The sequence below is a fragment of the Triplophysa rosa genome, linkage group LG4 (assembly GCF_024868665.1).
Source record: "Triplophysa rosa linkage group LG4, Trosa_1v2, whole genome shotgun sequence".
In the NCBI taxonomy this organism is placed as follows: domain Eukaryota; kingdom Metazoa; phylum Chordata; class Actinopteri; order Cypriniformes; family Nemacheilidae; genus Triplophysa; species Triplophysa rosa.
Window position 1 is genome coordinate 29,266,953 of NC_079893.1, and position 17,279 is coordinate 29,284,231.

General features: G+C 38.5%; 1 protein-coding gene across 1 annotated transcript; it reads right to left on the reverse strand.

The window, feature by feature from the left end:
- Positions 1 to 11,304: 11,304 nt before the first annotated feature.
- LOC130553523 (probable serine/threonine-protein kinase samkC) lies at positions 11,305 to 12,326 on the reverse strand. Its single transcript, XM_057332536.1, has 2 exons — positions 12,096 to 12,326; positions 11,305 to 11,861 (listed from the first exon to the last, which is right to left on the reverse strand). The coding sequence occupies exons 1-2, from the start codon at positions 12,318 to 12,320 to the stop codon at positions 11,337 to 11,339; spliced, it is 750 nt and encodes a 249-aa protein (XP_057188519.1). The 5' UTR covers positions 12,321 to 12,326; the 3' UTR covers positions 11,305 to 11,336.
- Between the last annotated feature and the right edge of the window lie 4,953 nt (positions 12,327 to 17,279).

The following is a 17,279-nucleotide window of genomic DNA, read 5'->3' on the forward strand; positions in this document are numbered from 1 at the left end:
TTTTTTTTATTGAAGTGTAACAATCCTATTCTGCCAATAGAAAATGTAACAAATAACCAGCAAACACTTGAATATGTTCCCATTCTTGAACTTATGACTTGGTGTCCCCCAAAAGGAACTTTTTTTTGCGCCTGCCCGTGCTCGTGCGTGTTTGATAGAGGAGCTGCCAGAAAGAGCAGAGGCCCCACGGCTCGTTTAAAAGCACGTTTCGGTGCCCGTTTCGGTAAATAACATGTTCATATTGCAATGACAATAAAAATACGATCAATCTTATCTTTAAGCCCTACTTTCTAAACTCCTAACTACTTTCTAAAAATATTCAAATGCAATGCTAACTCTGAAACAAGGCATTAACTTACCTCTCTTTGTGATGCCTTTGCAGGTTTCTTACAAAATTGGATGTTGTCCCACAGGTTTCAGATAAAGTTTTGTTGCAAAAAGTTTCCTTTTAAGCGCACTGTCAATAAATTCTTTATGGTTTGTAAAACCAAATTTTATTATGCCGCTGCTCGCTGACATCGGACCTGAAAAATGGTTGATGCTGTTCAGTTCGCGCCGCGGACGAATCGTTCATTTGAACCGGACCGAACCAGTTCACCTGAATTGTTCGCGTTTAGCGTCTCCCGTAAACACTTAATATTACCCACAAATTAATTCAGTTCTTCACTTTCTGGCGTGCATGACAGTCCCGAGGACTTGAACCAATATACCAGAGTTATTTATTTACACCAACAACACACACTGAACAGAACTGCTGTGTGAAGAGAGAACTTATGAACACACGTGGCTCTCGATCTTGAGTCGAGAGCCGGCAACAGTTTTGGATCAATGTTTTGTTTTGAAGGAGAAAAAAAAAAAAATATATCGCTGGACTCGGTCGAGACCGACTAGAACATTTGGCGAGACCAATGACCAAGTCCGAGTGCAAATACCAACAAGTCCAAGACAAGTCCGAGATCATAACAAATGTCTCGAGTACTACAGCACTACATTGCTGTATCTTTAATGTTTTTGGGCCTAATTCTCTGCTGGAGATCCTGGATATCTGGATTTTAGCAAATACCAACAGATAAAAATTCAAAACCTGACTGCCCCTACTAGGAGTTACTTAATAGGCCAAGTTTGGATCTCCCAACAGGACAATGATGTAAAAACAAACATCAAAATCGAAACAAAAAGGGTCACTTAGCAGAAAACAAAGCTTTTACCATGGTCATCCCAGTTCCCTGACCTGAACCCCATAGAAAATGAGTGGGGAGAACTGAAGAGGAGAAGCACCAACATTGAAATGGAAATCTGAAGGGTCCGGGGTGATTCTGGATGAAGGAATTGTCTCTGATCTCTTGTCAGGTGTTATCTTAACTCATTAGGAATTATACAGATGTGCTCAAATTTGTTGGTACCCCTCCACAAAAAATGAAGAATGCACAATTTTCTCTGAAATAAATGGCATCCACCATTTGTTTATTCCATATTTAATAGAAATCAGACTTTGCTTTTGATTTTTTATTCAATATAATATTGTAAATAATAAAACAAATGAAAATGTCATGGACAAAAATGATGGGAACCTAATATTTTGTTGCACAACCTTCAGAGGCAATCACTGCAAGCAAACGTTATCTGCAGTTCTTAATGAGACTTCTGCACCTGTTAACAGGTGGTTTGGCCCACTCTTCCTGAGCAAACTGCTCCAGCTGTCTCAGGTTTGATGGGTGCCTTCTCCAGACTGCAAGTTTAAGCTCTTTCTATAGATGTTCCATAGGATTCAGATCAGGACTCATAGAAGGCCACTTCAGAATAGTCCAATGTTTTGTTCTTATCCATTCTTGGGTGATTGTAGCTGTGTTTTGGGTCATTATCCTGTTGGAGGACCCATGACCTGCGACTGACACAGAGCTTTCTGACACTGGGCAGTACGTTTCGCTGCAGAATGCCTTGATAGTCTTGAGATTTCATTGTGCCCTGCACAGATTCAAGACACCCTGTGCCAGATGCAGCAAAGCAGCCCCAAAACATAACCAAGTCTCCTCCCTGTTTCACTGTAGGTATGGTGTTCACTTCTTTGAAAGCTTGATTTTTTCGTCTGTGAACATAGAGCTGATGTGACTTGCCAAAAAGCTCCAGTTTTGACTCATCTGTCCAAAGGACATTCTCCCAGAAGGATTGTGGCTTGTCAAAATGAATTTTAGCAAATTCCAGTCTGGCTTTTTATGTTTTTCTTTCAAAAGTGGAGTCCTCCTGGGTCTTCTTCTATGGAGCCCACTTTTGCTCAAAAAGCGACGGATGGTGCGATCAGAAACTGATGTACCTTCACCTTGGAGTTCAGCTTGTATCTCTTTGGCCGTTATCCTTGGTTCTGTTTCTACCATTCGCACTATCCTTCTGTTCAATCTGGGGTGGATTTTCCTCTTGCGGCCGCGCCCAGGGAGGTTGGCTACAATTCCATGGACCTTAAACTTCTTAATAATATTTGCAACTCTTGTCACAGGAACAAGACCATCTCCTGCTTGGAGATGGTCTTGTAGCCTTTACATTTACCATGCTTGTCTATTATTTTCTTTCTGAGCTCCTCGGACAACTCTTTCCTTTGCTTTCTCTGGTCCATGTTCAGTGTGGTGCACACAATGATACCAAACAGCGCAGTGACTACTTTTCTCCTTCAAATAGGCTGAATGACTGATTACAAGATTGGATACATGTGTGATACTAATTAAAGAAACTAATTAGTTTGAAATATCACTATAGTCCAATTATGTATTTTTTCTAAGAGGTACCAACAAATGTGTCCAGGCCATTTTAGAATGTCTTTGTAGAGTAAGCAATAATTCATCTCTTCCCACAGCTTCTTTGCTTTATTCTATGACATACAAAAGGCATGCAAGTATACATGATACAATAGCTTTTCATGATACAATAGCACTCTTCAGTAGGAATGAAGCATTATTTCAATGAGCTGTAAGGGTACCAACAAATTTGAGCACGTCTGTAGGTGAAAACTCAGAGCTGTTATCTTGGCAAAAAGAAGGTTGTAAAAAGTGCTGAATAAAAGAGTATGATTAATTATGAGCAATGTGAATTAGAGAAATACATTTACTTAATAATGAGATTCTCCTCCCCAAAATTCTTGTTCTCTAATGAAAGGTTAGATTTTTGTAATTAAAAATTATCTAAAGGCTTAATGATGCAGATTTATTTTGCCTACGGTATGAATAATTTTGAGCATATATGTACATTAAACAAAAATTATTCTAATGGTTATTTTAAATGTTTTGTTTAAAAAGGTGAGTATAATTACCTCAGTTGTGACATTATTTTCCAGTAGTTTATATTTAGATGTTATTTGTTCATAACAATCCTGTATGATGTCTAACTTGAATTTTAGATAAATAAATCCCTCATTCACTGTTGGGGGTTGAGGTGCTAGTGTGGTTGTGGATTCACTTGTCAAGTGTTCAGATGCGAGTTGCTGTTCATTGATGTTTGTAGACTGTGGTGTTGAATCTTCGGGGCTTGTACATACTGTTCCAAGTAATGTAGTAGATGTTGTGGTAGTTGAAGGGTCTATATCAGCATTACACATTGACATCATAGCTGTAAAAAAGTATTATGTATTATTACATGGCGCTCTGGAAAACTTGATTCCGCTTGTAGTCTCTTTCGGTACTGCAAACATTCTCTTTTCTCATGCAAGGTTTGAATTTGTTACAAATTAGCTAATAAAATATTTCCAATTGATAATTTTGTCCAATTATTTACTCATGTGGCAAGAAGCTACGTTATAGGCGGGATAATGTACATCCAGCGGTTGTTATCCCAAAATCAAACATTCAGGGTGATACAAGACCCGGCCACATAGTGTTGGGCTTCTGATCACCCTGTTTGGATTTTGGAATAATAACTGGCTGTATGTACAAAATGAAAATGTACTTTTTTGAGCTAAATGTACCATATTAACACGTGCAAATTTACACTCAGGCTGGCTTAGGCTGTGTGTAGGCTATGGGCCCCACATGTGCAGGGGCCCCTGAATGGCCAGATTTTTTAATTTTCTTTTTTTAAAACAAAAAAACCCCACATTGGCCCATAAGAAATATAACAAAAAAATAAGCCAATGATAGAATAGATGTGACATTTGGGTCACATCGGCCCAATCAGCTGCTGGTGAAATCATGTAAATCATTTTCAGTTACGTCACTGCTATTGCTAGATGGCATAGCGGCAATATGTCAAAAAGAAAGTACAATAGTGGAGCACAAAAATGTAAAATACAAAGGTTAAAAAACCAACATGACCAAGATAGCAGCAGGAGGACTGGCAGCCCACATTGGCTAACATCGATGCTACAAATGAAACACCTGCAGCGGGATCCTTAGCTGTTGCAGCAGCTAGCTAGCTCATCATGTCATTGGGAATATTTCAGGGAGTTGATCCACAATGACACACATATTATACAGGTTGGTTTTTAATTATAGCTTTGTTTCATACACTGTTTGTGTAATGCACAGTGGTTTGTGTCTCAGTAAAGAAAGATCCATCGAGGCGTTTTTAGGAGCCGTTCATATTTCGCTTATACTTGTATGAAAATGGACGGAAAAGTGCTACTTTCTCTTCTCTCTAAACACTAAAGCGGTGGGAGCTTGCGCTCTCCTGGCGTCTGCCGTTGCTAAGCAAACAGGAATGTAGAGGAAACACTGTAGTATTTGCTGTCTCAATGTGTGTTTATGCGAGTTCACCTTACTATTTGAGCATACATACATTTTTTCCTTTAAGTATAATGATTTAGGTTGTTAAGACTGGGTCCGAACCTGAGTGCAATTGTTCCAGGCGCCCTTCGCGGCATTGGTTTGGTTTTACACTCAGCTTGATTCAATCCAACCCTGGTGTGTTTGCGTTCATCTTACATCATCACAATCGTGCAGGGCGCATGATAGTTAACAGAACACGGGTCAACCCAGTTACGTTGTGATGACGTACCTGGACTGAAACATATTCGTCACAGCGACATACCAAATAACGTTCCAGTGGCATAACTATGTGATTCCCATATTCGTCATGACGACGTAACATTGGACGTTGCTGGGACGTGGTGATTATGTCCTGAAGACGTACCTGGAACGTACCATATTCGTCGCAGCAATGTACCAAATGACATGAAGAGCACGTTATAACGACCAAACAGGCCCGTTGCTAAAATCTAATTTAATTTAAATGCATATCATCCCTGACATGGAGGATTAAATTAATTAGTGATTTAATCTGTGCAATAAAGATTCAATTTTATGCATAATTGGAGTAATTCTCTATTAAAATGTTTAAAATTAATTTACGATTAAAAAAACTTAACACACTGAACACAGCACTGTACATCACAATCAGATATTTTATTTGGATACTGAAGTAAATGACAAAAATAACCAGACTTCAATACAATATAGTGGATTTAAAGCAGATATTTTTTATTACTAAACATTATCTTTAAACTTAACATTATATTCTTGTCTTACCACATAAGTTTAGCGGGACGTCCGTTTTTCAAATACAACAATCAAAAGCTTCTTCAGTCACACTCACAAACATCAGGGTCCATTCATTTAAACTTACCAAATCGATCGAAAATTACTAAAATGTGTTTTCTCTCACATATGTAAGGTATAAAGTAAAGAAAGAATATTAATAAACCGCTAAAGTAATATATCAGGCAGGGAGGTCAAATAAAACGATGTGAGCGCACGTCTCTTTTCAGAACGCTCAGGCTGAAGCAGCGCACGCACATCAGACACACACATTAAATAAATAGAAACACAGTTTTAACTGTTGTATCTAATTAAACTCCCGTTTAATAGCTGAGAAAAGTCGGATTTATAGCATTCGTCTTGACACAATAACAGATTTTACTCAGATCATAAATTTTCCACATAAAAACATAATAAAAAGAAATGACCAGATTCATTAAATAAATGACCAGTGTCCAGGTTATCTGGAGACTAGTATGCCACGTCGCTACAACCTTCTTCATGGGATTTATTCACAATGTTATTTGAGGACGTGGCTATGACTTTTCTGGAACATTAGCAAAAATTCTAAGAAATGGAACGTTGCCAAGACTTCCTCAGAACCTGGTCACAAAATACGTCACGGTGACCAAATGAAGAAGAACTGGCGACGTCGTCAGAGTGTACTGTGTTTGCTGGCAATATATTGTGTTTTTTATTCACTTGATGCTATTATGCGCAGCAGAGTAAACGACACTTGGTCTTACTGTATGTTATTTGCATGCAGACAGCTTTCTGCTGCTTACAAACATACTATTTTCAGGAAACAGTGTATTAACATTCATTTGCCGCTCTGATTCCTCTCGGAGCGCACGAATACAATGCAGGCTCACTCTCCTTCGAATCCAATGTAAATTGGCCCGGTTTCACAGACAAGGTTTAAGGCTAGTCCCAGACTAAAATGAATGTTTGACCTGTCTTAACAGAATATAACTTGCCCAGAAATATCGTAAAATATATCAGTGCCATTGTTTTGTCTCAAGATGCACACCATTAATGTATTCTCCTAAGGCATTTTTATAAAAGCGACATAAATATCTTAATTCAACTAAGGCAGTCCTGGTTTAAGCTAAACTGTGTCTGTGAAACCGGGCCTCAGTTTCATTGATGTAAATACATTGTAATCAGCTTAAACTCGTGTGCAGGGTTCGGTACCCTGGTGCGCACCACAGTTTGCATAACAGCTTTCACATTAGCAGTTTTTCATGCAAACAGTGCCCCATTCCTACAGTAACTAAACTGCAAGCGTGAAAGGCACCTGAAAGCCACAAGGAGGGGGGGCCTCCCACAAAGAGCAGTTTAGGGGCCCCTGACCACCTTAATCTGCCCCTGCATATTAATATACATTTTCATTAGTTTATTAGATATTGGCTTCTAAAGTATCTTACCTGTCAGGTAAAGTACTGCAAATTTCCATAGTAATTTCATATTGGCTTATTCTTCAGGTCCTATTAGGGGAAAATATTACATTATTAAAAATGGTAAGATTTACAAGGGTTGGTTTGTTGCTATAAAATAATGGTTAGATTTATGTGTTTTTGAGGTAATTATAAAATATAAATACATTATATAAAAGCACAAAACGACTTTATATTTTACAGATTTTGTGGTTTTTGATGGTTTCACAGTTTAATACACTCCAACAAAAATCACCACCTGGATTTAAATTAGCAAATAGGTAAGAGCCTCCCTTTGGATTGGAGGTCTAGGTTCAGCAACGTTATGTGCCCAAAGAATGAGGTCAGCTGAATATACTGAATGACCAGGTTACTCCATCGATGGGTTTTTTCTTCCCTGGTGGCACGGGCATAATACAAGATGACAATGCCAGGATTCATCGGGCTCAAATTGTGAAAGAGTGGTTCAGGGAGCATGAGACATCATTTTCACACATGGATTGGCCACCACAGAGTCCTCAACTTAACTATATTGAGAATGTTTGGGATGTGCTGGAGGAGACTTTGCGCAGCGGTCCGACTCTACATCATCAATACAAGATCTTGGCGAAAAATTCTGGACGGGAAAAAATGGACATTCTGGAGATGGCAGAAGCTTTTCGAAATGATGCCACAGCGAATGCGTGCCGTAATCAAAGCTAAAGGCGGTCCAACGAAATATTAGAGTGTGTGACTTTTTTTGGACGGGCAGTGTATTTTAGTGATTCAAGTTTTTTTATTCTAAATACAGTGGCTTAACTTTAAAATGGATGAATGATTAAACATGACAGAACAGTGGGGCTGTTTTCAACTCAGCATTGGGTCAAAAGGGGACAAACTCAACTTTTGGGTTAAATGAACTCAGAAAATGTTCATATTTGAATCAACAATGAATTAAAACAACCCAGCATAGGTTAATATACAACCCCGGTTGAGTTCGTTCCTTTTGACCTTTTGAGGTAAAATATCTCAAATTTGAAATTAAAGCAATTAAATATTTTAAAATAATTAAATATTTTAAACATTAAAAATCTGCTTTAGTAGAAGAATTACTCACCTTAAATATAAAGAAATAAATGAATCCAACAAAATGTGCATAATCCACTTTCAGGGACTGAAAGGATGTTGCATGATATTTCAGTGCTTGCGTACTCTAAGTACTTAGAGATGTTCACTAATATTTAAAACCATCTAACAGGTGTCATACCCGATTAACTAGTTTAGTAAGCTGTCCTTGTATTGGCCCTCAAGGAATGTAGAGTGGGTGTTCTGTGTTTCTGTCATATATTCTTGCACTTTTTGACAAGGGGAGGTTTATGAAGTTTTACATGGCAAAGGTCCAGTGACGTACTTTTTTTTAGAAACAATGTTATTTGGGTTCACATTTTGAAGATGGTCATTATTATAACTTTATAAATTTGTTCTTAACTGAACACATCTCTGTGTCTAGTTAAGGACAACATTTTACTTTTAACTCAACCTTGTGTTGTCCCTTATATTTATTTAAATGTGTTCAAAATTTCATAACACAAAAATGCGTTCATTATTAAACTTATCCTTTTCCAAGAGTCTACAGCATTTTTTATTGGAATGTTTTTTTCATATGCATTTAATATTTGTTAATTTATTAATCCTGTGAGGATACAATGTTTTCAATCAAATGTCATGTTTTCAAACTTGCGTATACAGTATGTAAGCTAATACAAATGAATGTTTGTTCTCTGTTGTCATTCTTTACTGAATCACCTCCATTCTTTCTAAATACCAAAGATGTCTGTTGGTTAGAGCTCTGTTTACTTACTTTACAGCCTTTTCGCTTAAACGTTAAGGTGTCATAAGTAGGCTACCTTTGTTCGCTTGCCATAAAATAACAAATGAGTCATGGTGCCACTAATGGTTCTTAAGGGCGATTTTTACTTCTGCGTAGGACCACGTACGTAGACGACGCCGTCGTGAACATTTATGGTTCTGCGTTGAGACTATGCGTCGTACTGCAATTACACCGCCGAAATGCTAGTTGGCTCATTGTGTTTTCATGGGTTTGCTCTTCTTCGCCGATGTTTTGTGTGTGTGTGTATGCTAGTGTTTGCAAACGACAATGGAAGCTGATCGCATCTTAATGGAGTTGGAGCTGATTGAAGCAGAAAAACAGTTACTTTTAATTAAATTACTCAAACGAAAAGCTAGAAACCAGAGAAGGCGTCGAAGGAGATGGTATGTATGACCTGTGAACGAGACGAGACAGACGGAGGGCGAATTTTCTGTGCTTGTCCGGCCCCTGAGAGACATCGACGAAGAAATGCATTTCAGATATTTTCGCATGTCTGCAGGTAGATTTGACGATTTGGTTCGTTGTGTAAAGCCATTTATTACACACCAGTGTACGCACAGTATGCCGATAGATATTACGCAGAGACGCAATCACCCTTCGAGTTTTAGCTTCAGGTGGAAGCCAACAGGCTGTAGCGGCTAGCTACAAACTAGCCTCTAGCACAGTGTCTGTCATAGTGTCTGAGATCTGTAAAGCTTTGTGGAAAGCACTGCAGCAAGATTTTCTTGTATGCCGGGAGCGACTTTTTTAACTACAAAGGCACTCACTCCATTGTTCTGATGGCCACATGCGATGCCAGATATCGCTTCACCATGGTGGATGTAGGGGGATACAGACGAGAAAGTGATGGTGGGATCTTCAAGGAGAGTCGATTTGGTTCTATGCTGCTGGAACACGAAATGAACCTTCCCCCACCAGCCAATCTTCCTGGGACAGGTGTAATAATTCCACATGTGATAGTTGGTGATGCTGCATTCCCCCTACACAACAACCTAATGCGTCCCTTTCCAGGTATGTTATAGGCCCTATAAATGAAGTGTAATGGTTCTTTGTGTAAATGTGTATATATCAAATAAACTTTTATAATAATAGTAATGCCAATACGTGTTCACAGCTTTTTTTTTACACAAAGTAATTACCTATTTATCAATGCTTTTTGTTTTGCTACATAGGGACGAACTTGCCCAGGGGAAAGCAGATCTACAATTACCGTCACTCCAGAGCCAGACGGGTGATTGAGAATGCTTTTGGCATTTTGTTGGCTAGGTGGCGGATCGTAGGAAGACCCCTAGAGTGTCGGCCAGACAAAGCTGTCGACATCGTCAAAGCATGTTGTGTTTTACACAACTTCCTGGCATGCACTGATGAGGTCAACACAGCTGTGAATAGATACATCCCTGCAAATTTCACAGACTCGGACACTACAGGGTCACCTCAGCTAGGAGAGTGGCGCAGGGTGGTGGCAGGGGACACTAATGTATTTGAACCTCTAGATCCATGTAACCTTTCAAGGGCATGCTCCAGTAGAGCTGCAATTGGTGTGCGCAATGATCTAATGGCCTTCTTTCAATCACCCAATAGAATTGTGTCATGGCAGAACCAGATTGTGTGCCGTGGTCAACTTGGTCAATAATTTGTGTTGATGTAAGTGTAAAGAAGCTGTAATTGACATGTAAACATATTAATAAATACCTGTTATGAAGTCATGCTATTGTTCTTTATTTCCATCAACTACACAATATAACAAGTGCAAACTACAGTGCTCAGCGTAAATGAGTACACCCCCTTTGAAAAGTAACATTTTAAACAGTATATCAATGAACACATCCAGCATCCAGTCTCTAAAAGAGGTCATTCTTGAAGAATGGAAAAATATAGATGTTGCAAAAAGTCGCTGACTTGTTCATTCCGTGCCTAGAAGACTTGGTGCTGTCATTAAAAAACATGGAGGCCATACAAAGTACTAGATGTAGTAGTTTTTGTTGTGGGGCTTAAGTTTTGCATCACCCCAATTTGAGTAAAACAAAAAAATGTGTAATCCGTTATATTGTTAACCTTACTTTCATGTTAGAAGTTAAACAGATGTTATAAAACTTAGTCCTGTCCACATTTTGGATTTTTATGTGTGTTCATCTAGATATTGTTGAAAAAAAGTATACTTTCAAAGGGGTGTACTCATTTACGCCGAGCACTGTACTGTATATACATAGATGTCAAAACTGGGTATTGAAATGATATTTTGTCATGGACAACCTATTAATTGTTTAGTTAAAAATGAAACGAAATGAAACCAAGATCTGGAAGTGTCATAATTTTGTTCTTTATTTGCAAAAGAGTCAAAGAACAGAATATGTAAAAGTGCAAACTATGTATAGATGAGTATACAATGCAATATTAACGCAAATATAAAACTTACAAAAAACTAGTAACAATAAAAGGTAAGACAAAAAATAAAACTATAAAGCAAATAAAGTGCAAAAGATCGTGCACAGTGTTTATTAAGTGCGAAGTTCTTCATGTCTTTTGTTGACACTCAAAAAGGAGCTTGTACACGTCAAACATGGCCTGTGACCTGTGCTCCTCTGGTACCCTTCGCAGCATGTCAGCAACAGTGTTGCCAAACCGGGAACTTTCATCGCTGTTTTGGCTCAGTCTTTGTTGGAGCTCGGTTCGCCGTTCTTCCAACTGTGACTCTAGCCTGGCAACTTGCACTTGCATCCAATCATCTTTGTCTTTCCTGTTCCGTTTTTGTCCATTCCTTGGGCTGGGGAACAAAGAAGATGGCTGGGGGGACAGAGGAGATGGCTGGAGAGGCGAAGCACGTGGCTGGAGAGGCGAAGGAGATGGTCGGAGAGGCGAAGGAGATGGCCTGGGGGACAGAGGAGATGGCTCGAGAGGCAAAGGAGATGGCTCAAGAGGTGAAGGAGATGGCTCGGGAGGTGAAGGAGATGGCTCGGGATGGAGGGCAACTTCTCCGGAAGTAACCATTGATGAGGATGATGAGGAAGAGGAGTTTGTGCTGCTGGCATCACTACAACCCTATGATTTTGAAAAGAGTAGCAAAATAAAATAAGTTAGTGCATTACACATACAGCTAATGTATTCTGCATTTTTTAGACAGAACTATAAACACATTATATTACATTGCAATCACTACGTTGTTACATTTGTTCAGTTCGCATCAGTATGCCATGTACGGCGTGATAGCATTGATAGCTAGCCTAAACACAACACAACACAAAAGAAATATATATTTCTATAAGCTATATTTACCTCATCAAAGTTTGACTCGGTGACCCGGTGTTTTATATGCGGTGCGAGCCAAGAAAGGAATATATAAAACGCAGGGACTTTCTTCCCGCCTGGGTCCCCGCTCCTAGGGGCGAGTTTCTTTCGGAGGCGAACGTACTTGTCCCGGGTGTTCTTCCATCTTTTCACGCATTCTGCAACTTCCAAACCGACCTTAGAGGGAATCTCTCTCCAAGAATTCGCCGCCATCTGACAGTCTTTATAGTCCGCCAAAGAGGAGTCATACAGATGCGTGTATTTCCGAACCTCTTCAATCAGACGCTCAGTAACTTGGTCGATTTCGATGCTCGCCATGTTGTTCTTTTGTGGACTCTGAACTTGCCGGAAGAAGACACCAGAGAAGAAGATGCCGGAAATGCGTAGAAGGAATGATGCTGCCAAACCGACCAATCACAGCGCTTGCGGTCCGCGTAGGGTCCGCGTTGAGTTGACACATTGTTACATTTTTGGAGAGGTGCGCGTCAGGCTACGTAGGTTACGGCGTAGGTCCTATGCAGAAGTAAAAATCGCCCTTTACTGTATAACGATAGGGGGTAAAGGAAAGGTTAGGCGGAAAGACCAAATATGGAGATGGACTGAGTGTGTTTTATGCAATTTTATTTTTGTGCATGCAGCCGATCATTTTGAATACTCCAAATTCACTAACATTAGGACGAGAACAAGTTCATGTGCGTACGCACATGTTGTGAATTAGGCGGAACGTTTTCGTGAGAAGTTCAAATGTGCGTATAAATACGAAAAATATATGCAATTATTAGTGAATGAGACCCACTTTATCAGGTGTTAGAATCATGGGATAACAGAGCCTAAATACATTTTGTTCTCACTCCAGCTGCATGATGCCGTAGGCAGGGTATGAGAACTATCTGGAAGGGTAGGATCATCAAATCATCTTTTTTTAAAGGGCATGTCAGAACATAATGAAAGCTGATTCTTTAATGACATCTGGAGAAACAGGTCAAAACACCAGAAAATATGCTGTGCATTTTTTCAGACGTCAAATACCGAAAAGAAAACAAGTTCATATTCACTTAAGCAATACAACAGTAATATTTCTACATGTATTTAGGAAAAGTTCAAAAATATTTTTTTACGTGATAAACTGGATTTTTATCACAGTTTCATGCGTCTTGTCATGCTGTCAGTCTTTCACATTCCTGTTGAATGACTTTGTCACTTCTGAGGTTTGATTTTGTCGAAATTCAACAGACACTGGACTGAAACAGCCACAATACATCAAGAAATGCTGATGAAATGAAAATCTGGAATGGCCTCTTAATTTTCTTTCTGCAGCTTTTTTAATTCTCTGTAATCTAGGGACAATTTAATAAAGATAACTTAAATTATCTAGGCAGTTTTATATCATAAAATGTATAGTTTAATCTATGTGTTTATTTTATATTCCTATTTTATTGTTGTTTGGGTTACTTTAGAAACTGGGACAACCTAGTGTGATATATACAGTAGTTAGAAAAAGAAATGATCTACATGAAATAGATTTCATTTATCTTCTGAAGCCACGAGACTCACACCTGACAATAATTATGAAATTTATAAATGAGGTGTAACAGGTTCATTAAGATGTTTGTTTCTTTGGTACCTGTCTTTATATGTATGGATATACAATATGTTAAGTATCAGGGCCCGTATTCACAAAACATTTTATCTTAACACTAAGAGCTCCCCTAAACGACAGTAAAACGGCAGATTTTAGAGTTTCCACTTAAAACCTATTCACAACGCAACTTTTACTAAGGAACAGAAATAAATATTAAGCTAAGAAAAAGGGCGGGGTTGACCTCTTTGCTATGGATGATGTCAGCAAGTTTACTGACTATGACCACAGTGATTGGCTGATAGAGGATGGGTCTCTGTCAGAAATGTATTAATAATAGAAATATTATAGAACGAGGTCTCTTGCTGACATATTTAAATTAAGATCCTAAAATAAAAATGTAGTCATATTCAAATCAAATATTTTAATATATAATTATTGCCGTATTCAAATTAAGATTATAAAATATACACTAAATTACTAATTCAACAAGTGAAGAGTTCATTTACAAAAACAGATAACTTCAAATTCAAGTTTTTATTGTGCATTCCAATTAGCTAATATTAATCAAAATGTTTGTGTTTTTTTAAGTAACAATAACTTAAAAAATACAGCTAACAAATACAACAAGACACAATAAACACATGATAACACAATAAACAACATGATTTTTGAATTATTTAAAAAAGGAGTTATCTTTTGCAAATCAGCTATATGTTCATATAAAGTACTAAATGTTCAGATAATTGTAAGCATTTTGCCTGTCTCATAAAGAGTTAGCAGATATTAGTAGTCTTTATGGTTGCGCTCATTGTCATTTAAATATCTCTAACATGTTTACGTTTCAAGGTAGACTGTGTTACAGACATTTTAGGATTGTTGTGAGTTGGTCTTAGTGACTTGGGAGTCCTCTTTACTACTACTAACATCTCACAGGTTTAGGAGCTAGCTTTAGCGCTAAAACGCTTTGTGAAATACTCTTAGCACAAAAATGTAGGAGTCCTAAAATAAGGACAGACACGCCCATTATTTTTAAGAGTTTCTCCTAAATCAGCAAGTTAGATGTTAAGACGCTTTGTGAATTTGGGCCCAGATGTTCAAATGATTTTTATGTTTTTACACTTGGTATAGATTACCAGTGTAAAGAGAGAAAAACAAATTTGGATCCTCTAACGTCAAACAGCGTTCCTCCATTCCTCCATTGATGTCACAGACGTTGGAATCTGGTATTTTGTCGAAAGTAAAATGTCGTCACCCAAAATAGCTTGCTTGTCCATTCATTCAATAGGCATTTAAACAGCTCCAAGGGTTTAGAAGGTTAACTGTTTATAGCCCACACCCTCACTGGACTGGACATTCACCATTGCACTTTTCTTAGACCAGGGCCCGTATCCATGAAAAATCTTAGCGCAAAGAGTCGCTCCTATGGACAAAATTCTAAGAAAATTCTTAGAAATGTGGGCGTTTCCCCTTAGAATTACAGAAAAGATCCTAGTAAAGAAAAAAGTCATTTATAAAGCATCTTAACCCTTAAAAGAGCTCTTAAGGTCCAAAATTTTAGGAGTAGCGAGGAGGACTTTTAAGAGACTTAAGAGTTTCTTTAGCGAGAAGAAATGTGTTGCAATGCATGACAATTTCCATATTACTTTTAAGGTGATCAGATTTTTTATTTTTATTATTTTGTGTGTGTGTGTGTGTGTTCAACTTTTAATTTGATTATCTTGGTTTTGGTTTTCTTATATAGCTGCTTTGATGCAATGCAAATTGTAAAAGCGCAAAAAAAATAACATTGAATTGATTGACAGTGATTTAATAAGATACAACATATTAGATGTTTGTGACCGATCCTATTAGAGACGCGCTAACATCTCCAAAACAGCGCAGAAATGCCATAGCGCCAGAAATAGAAGAAATCACTACATTAACATATTTAGCAACTGGAGAAATGCAGCTATGCAGCAGAGATGATTTGGTTCTGTCACAGCCTTCTGTAGTGATCACACAAACAACTTATTGTGTCACTGTTCATCAAATACGTTGACATTAACAGCATGGTAATTAAAAAAATAAAGAAAGAATAGTTATATATAAATATATATAGTGCGCGTGTGCGTGAGAATGGTGTAACAAGAAAAAATACATGTGCAATTTAAAACTAATGACCCTATATTAAAAGCGCTCGTTTTTCCTTCTTGGTCAACCAACCAATCACAGTCTTTAAAAGACTGTGTCAAACATAGCAACGGGGTCAGCCCCGCCTCCTCACTAAGATAAAGGTTTTTGTCTTTTCCTTGCTCAGAGTTGCTCTCAGATTGGTCCTGAATCATTTTTAAGCTAAGACTCATACGTAGAAGTTTTTGAGCTAAATTAAGAGCTTTCTTAGAGGATTCTTTGAAGCTTTAAGAATACGGGCCCAGATCTCCGCAGGAAATAACTTTGACTAATTTTCGGATGGAACTAATTTGTCTCGCATTTCTCTTGAGCTTTCATTTCTGACTTCTTTAGTTTTTACAGAACATTACACAATCATCTTCCTAATCAATTCACCCACGTGATGACCTTTCACCTGATGACCTCATTTGGGACGACCCTTCAAGTTCAGACACCTTCAGTAATTTAGCGCATTTCCAGGATACATGCCGTTCGCGGCTGCCGGTACTGGTGTTTCAGCGGAGCAGTGTGCGTGTTAACTTATTATTGTAATTATTATTACGGAGTGTCTATTACACTGAGTACAAATAGCTCGCTTTGTTGGCAGAGAGAGACTATTTGCACTAGCTTCGCCCACCAATTTGTGATTGGAATAAAGAAAGTGTAAGAATGACGCTCTTACAAACAGCGACTCCTTTTACCTTCTTCTATCACATAACAGATTATAAAGGCATTTGTTTTCAATAAAATTAATTTAAGACTTAAAATTCATTTTTATTCATGAAGTTTAGGTTTAGGGTCAAGTTGGGGGTCGGTGTAGGGCTTTAAATATCTCAATAAGTTGAGACAGGTTAGTTTTACCCTACTGATGCTGTATTGTTGCGACAGTAATCCTGCTCAGTACGAGAGGAACCGCAGGTTCAGACATTTGGTTCGTGCGCTTGGCTGAGGAGCCACTGGCGAGGCTACCGTCTGTGGGATTACGACTGAACGCCTCTAAATCGGAATCCCTCCTGAAGGCAGCGATACTGCAGCGCCGCGGAAAGCTCGATAGACCACAGATAGCCGTGTGTCCGTCCCCCGGCGGAGAGCCTGGCGAAACGGGACCTCGCAGTTTTTCAACAGGCTGCGTCACAAAATTGAACACTAAGTAAATATCTCTGAATTGTGAGATTTGCTTAATGGTTGTCCTGAACTAAGCAATTTCCACACTCCATCCACATGAGGGACTGTCACTCCAGTGTTATGCTCCTCCAATGAGTCCTCAAGTGCTGTCTTGCTCCAAAAGGTCCTAGGGTAAAATAAATATGCAAGTTTAAGTATGCATCGTTCTGTGCGCTTTTAATCATAACATGGACACCTGGTTTCAAAGCTGATTGGGGTAAGATCCTGCTTTATACAATGTCCATCTTTTGTACAACTTTTGTTTATTAAGACAAACC

Bases quoted from the DNA above. Each gene is read 5' to 3' on its own strand.
- LOC130553523 (XM_057332536.1), bottom strand. From the start codon at position 12,320: ATGGCGGCGAATTCTTGGAGAGAGATTCCCTCTAAGGTCGGTTTGGAA. The intron at 11,862-12,095 runs GTAAATATAGCT...TCAAAATCATAG, and splicing joins CCGAGTCAAACTTTGATGAG to GGTTGTAGTGATGCCAGCAG.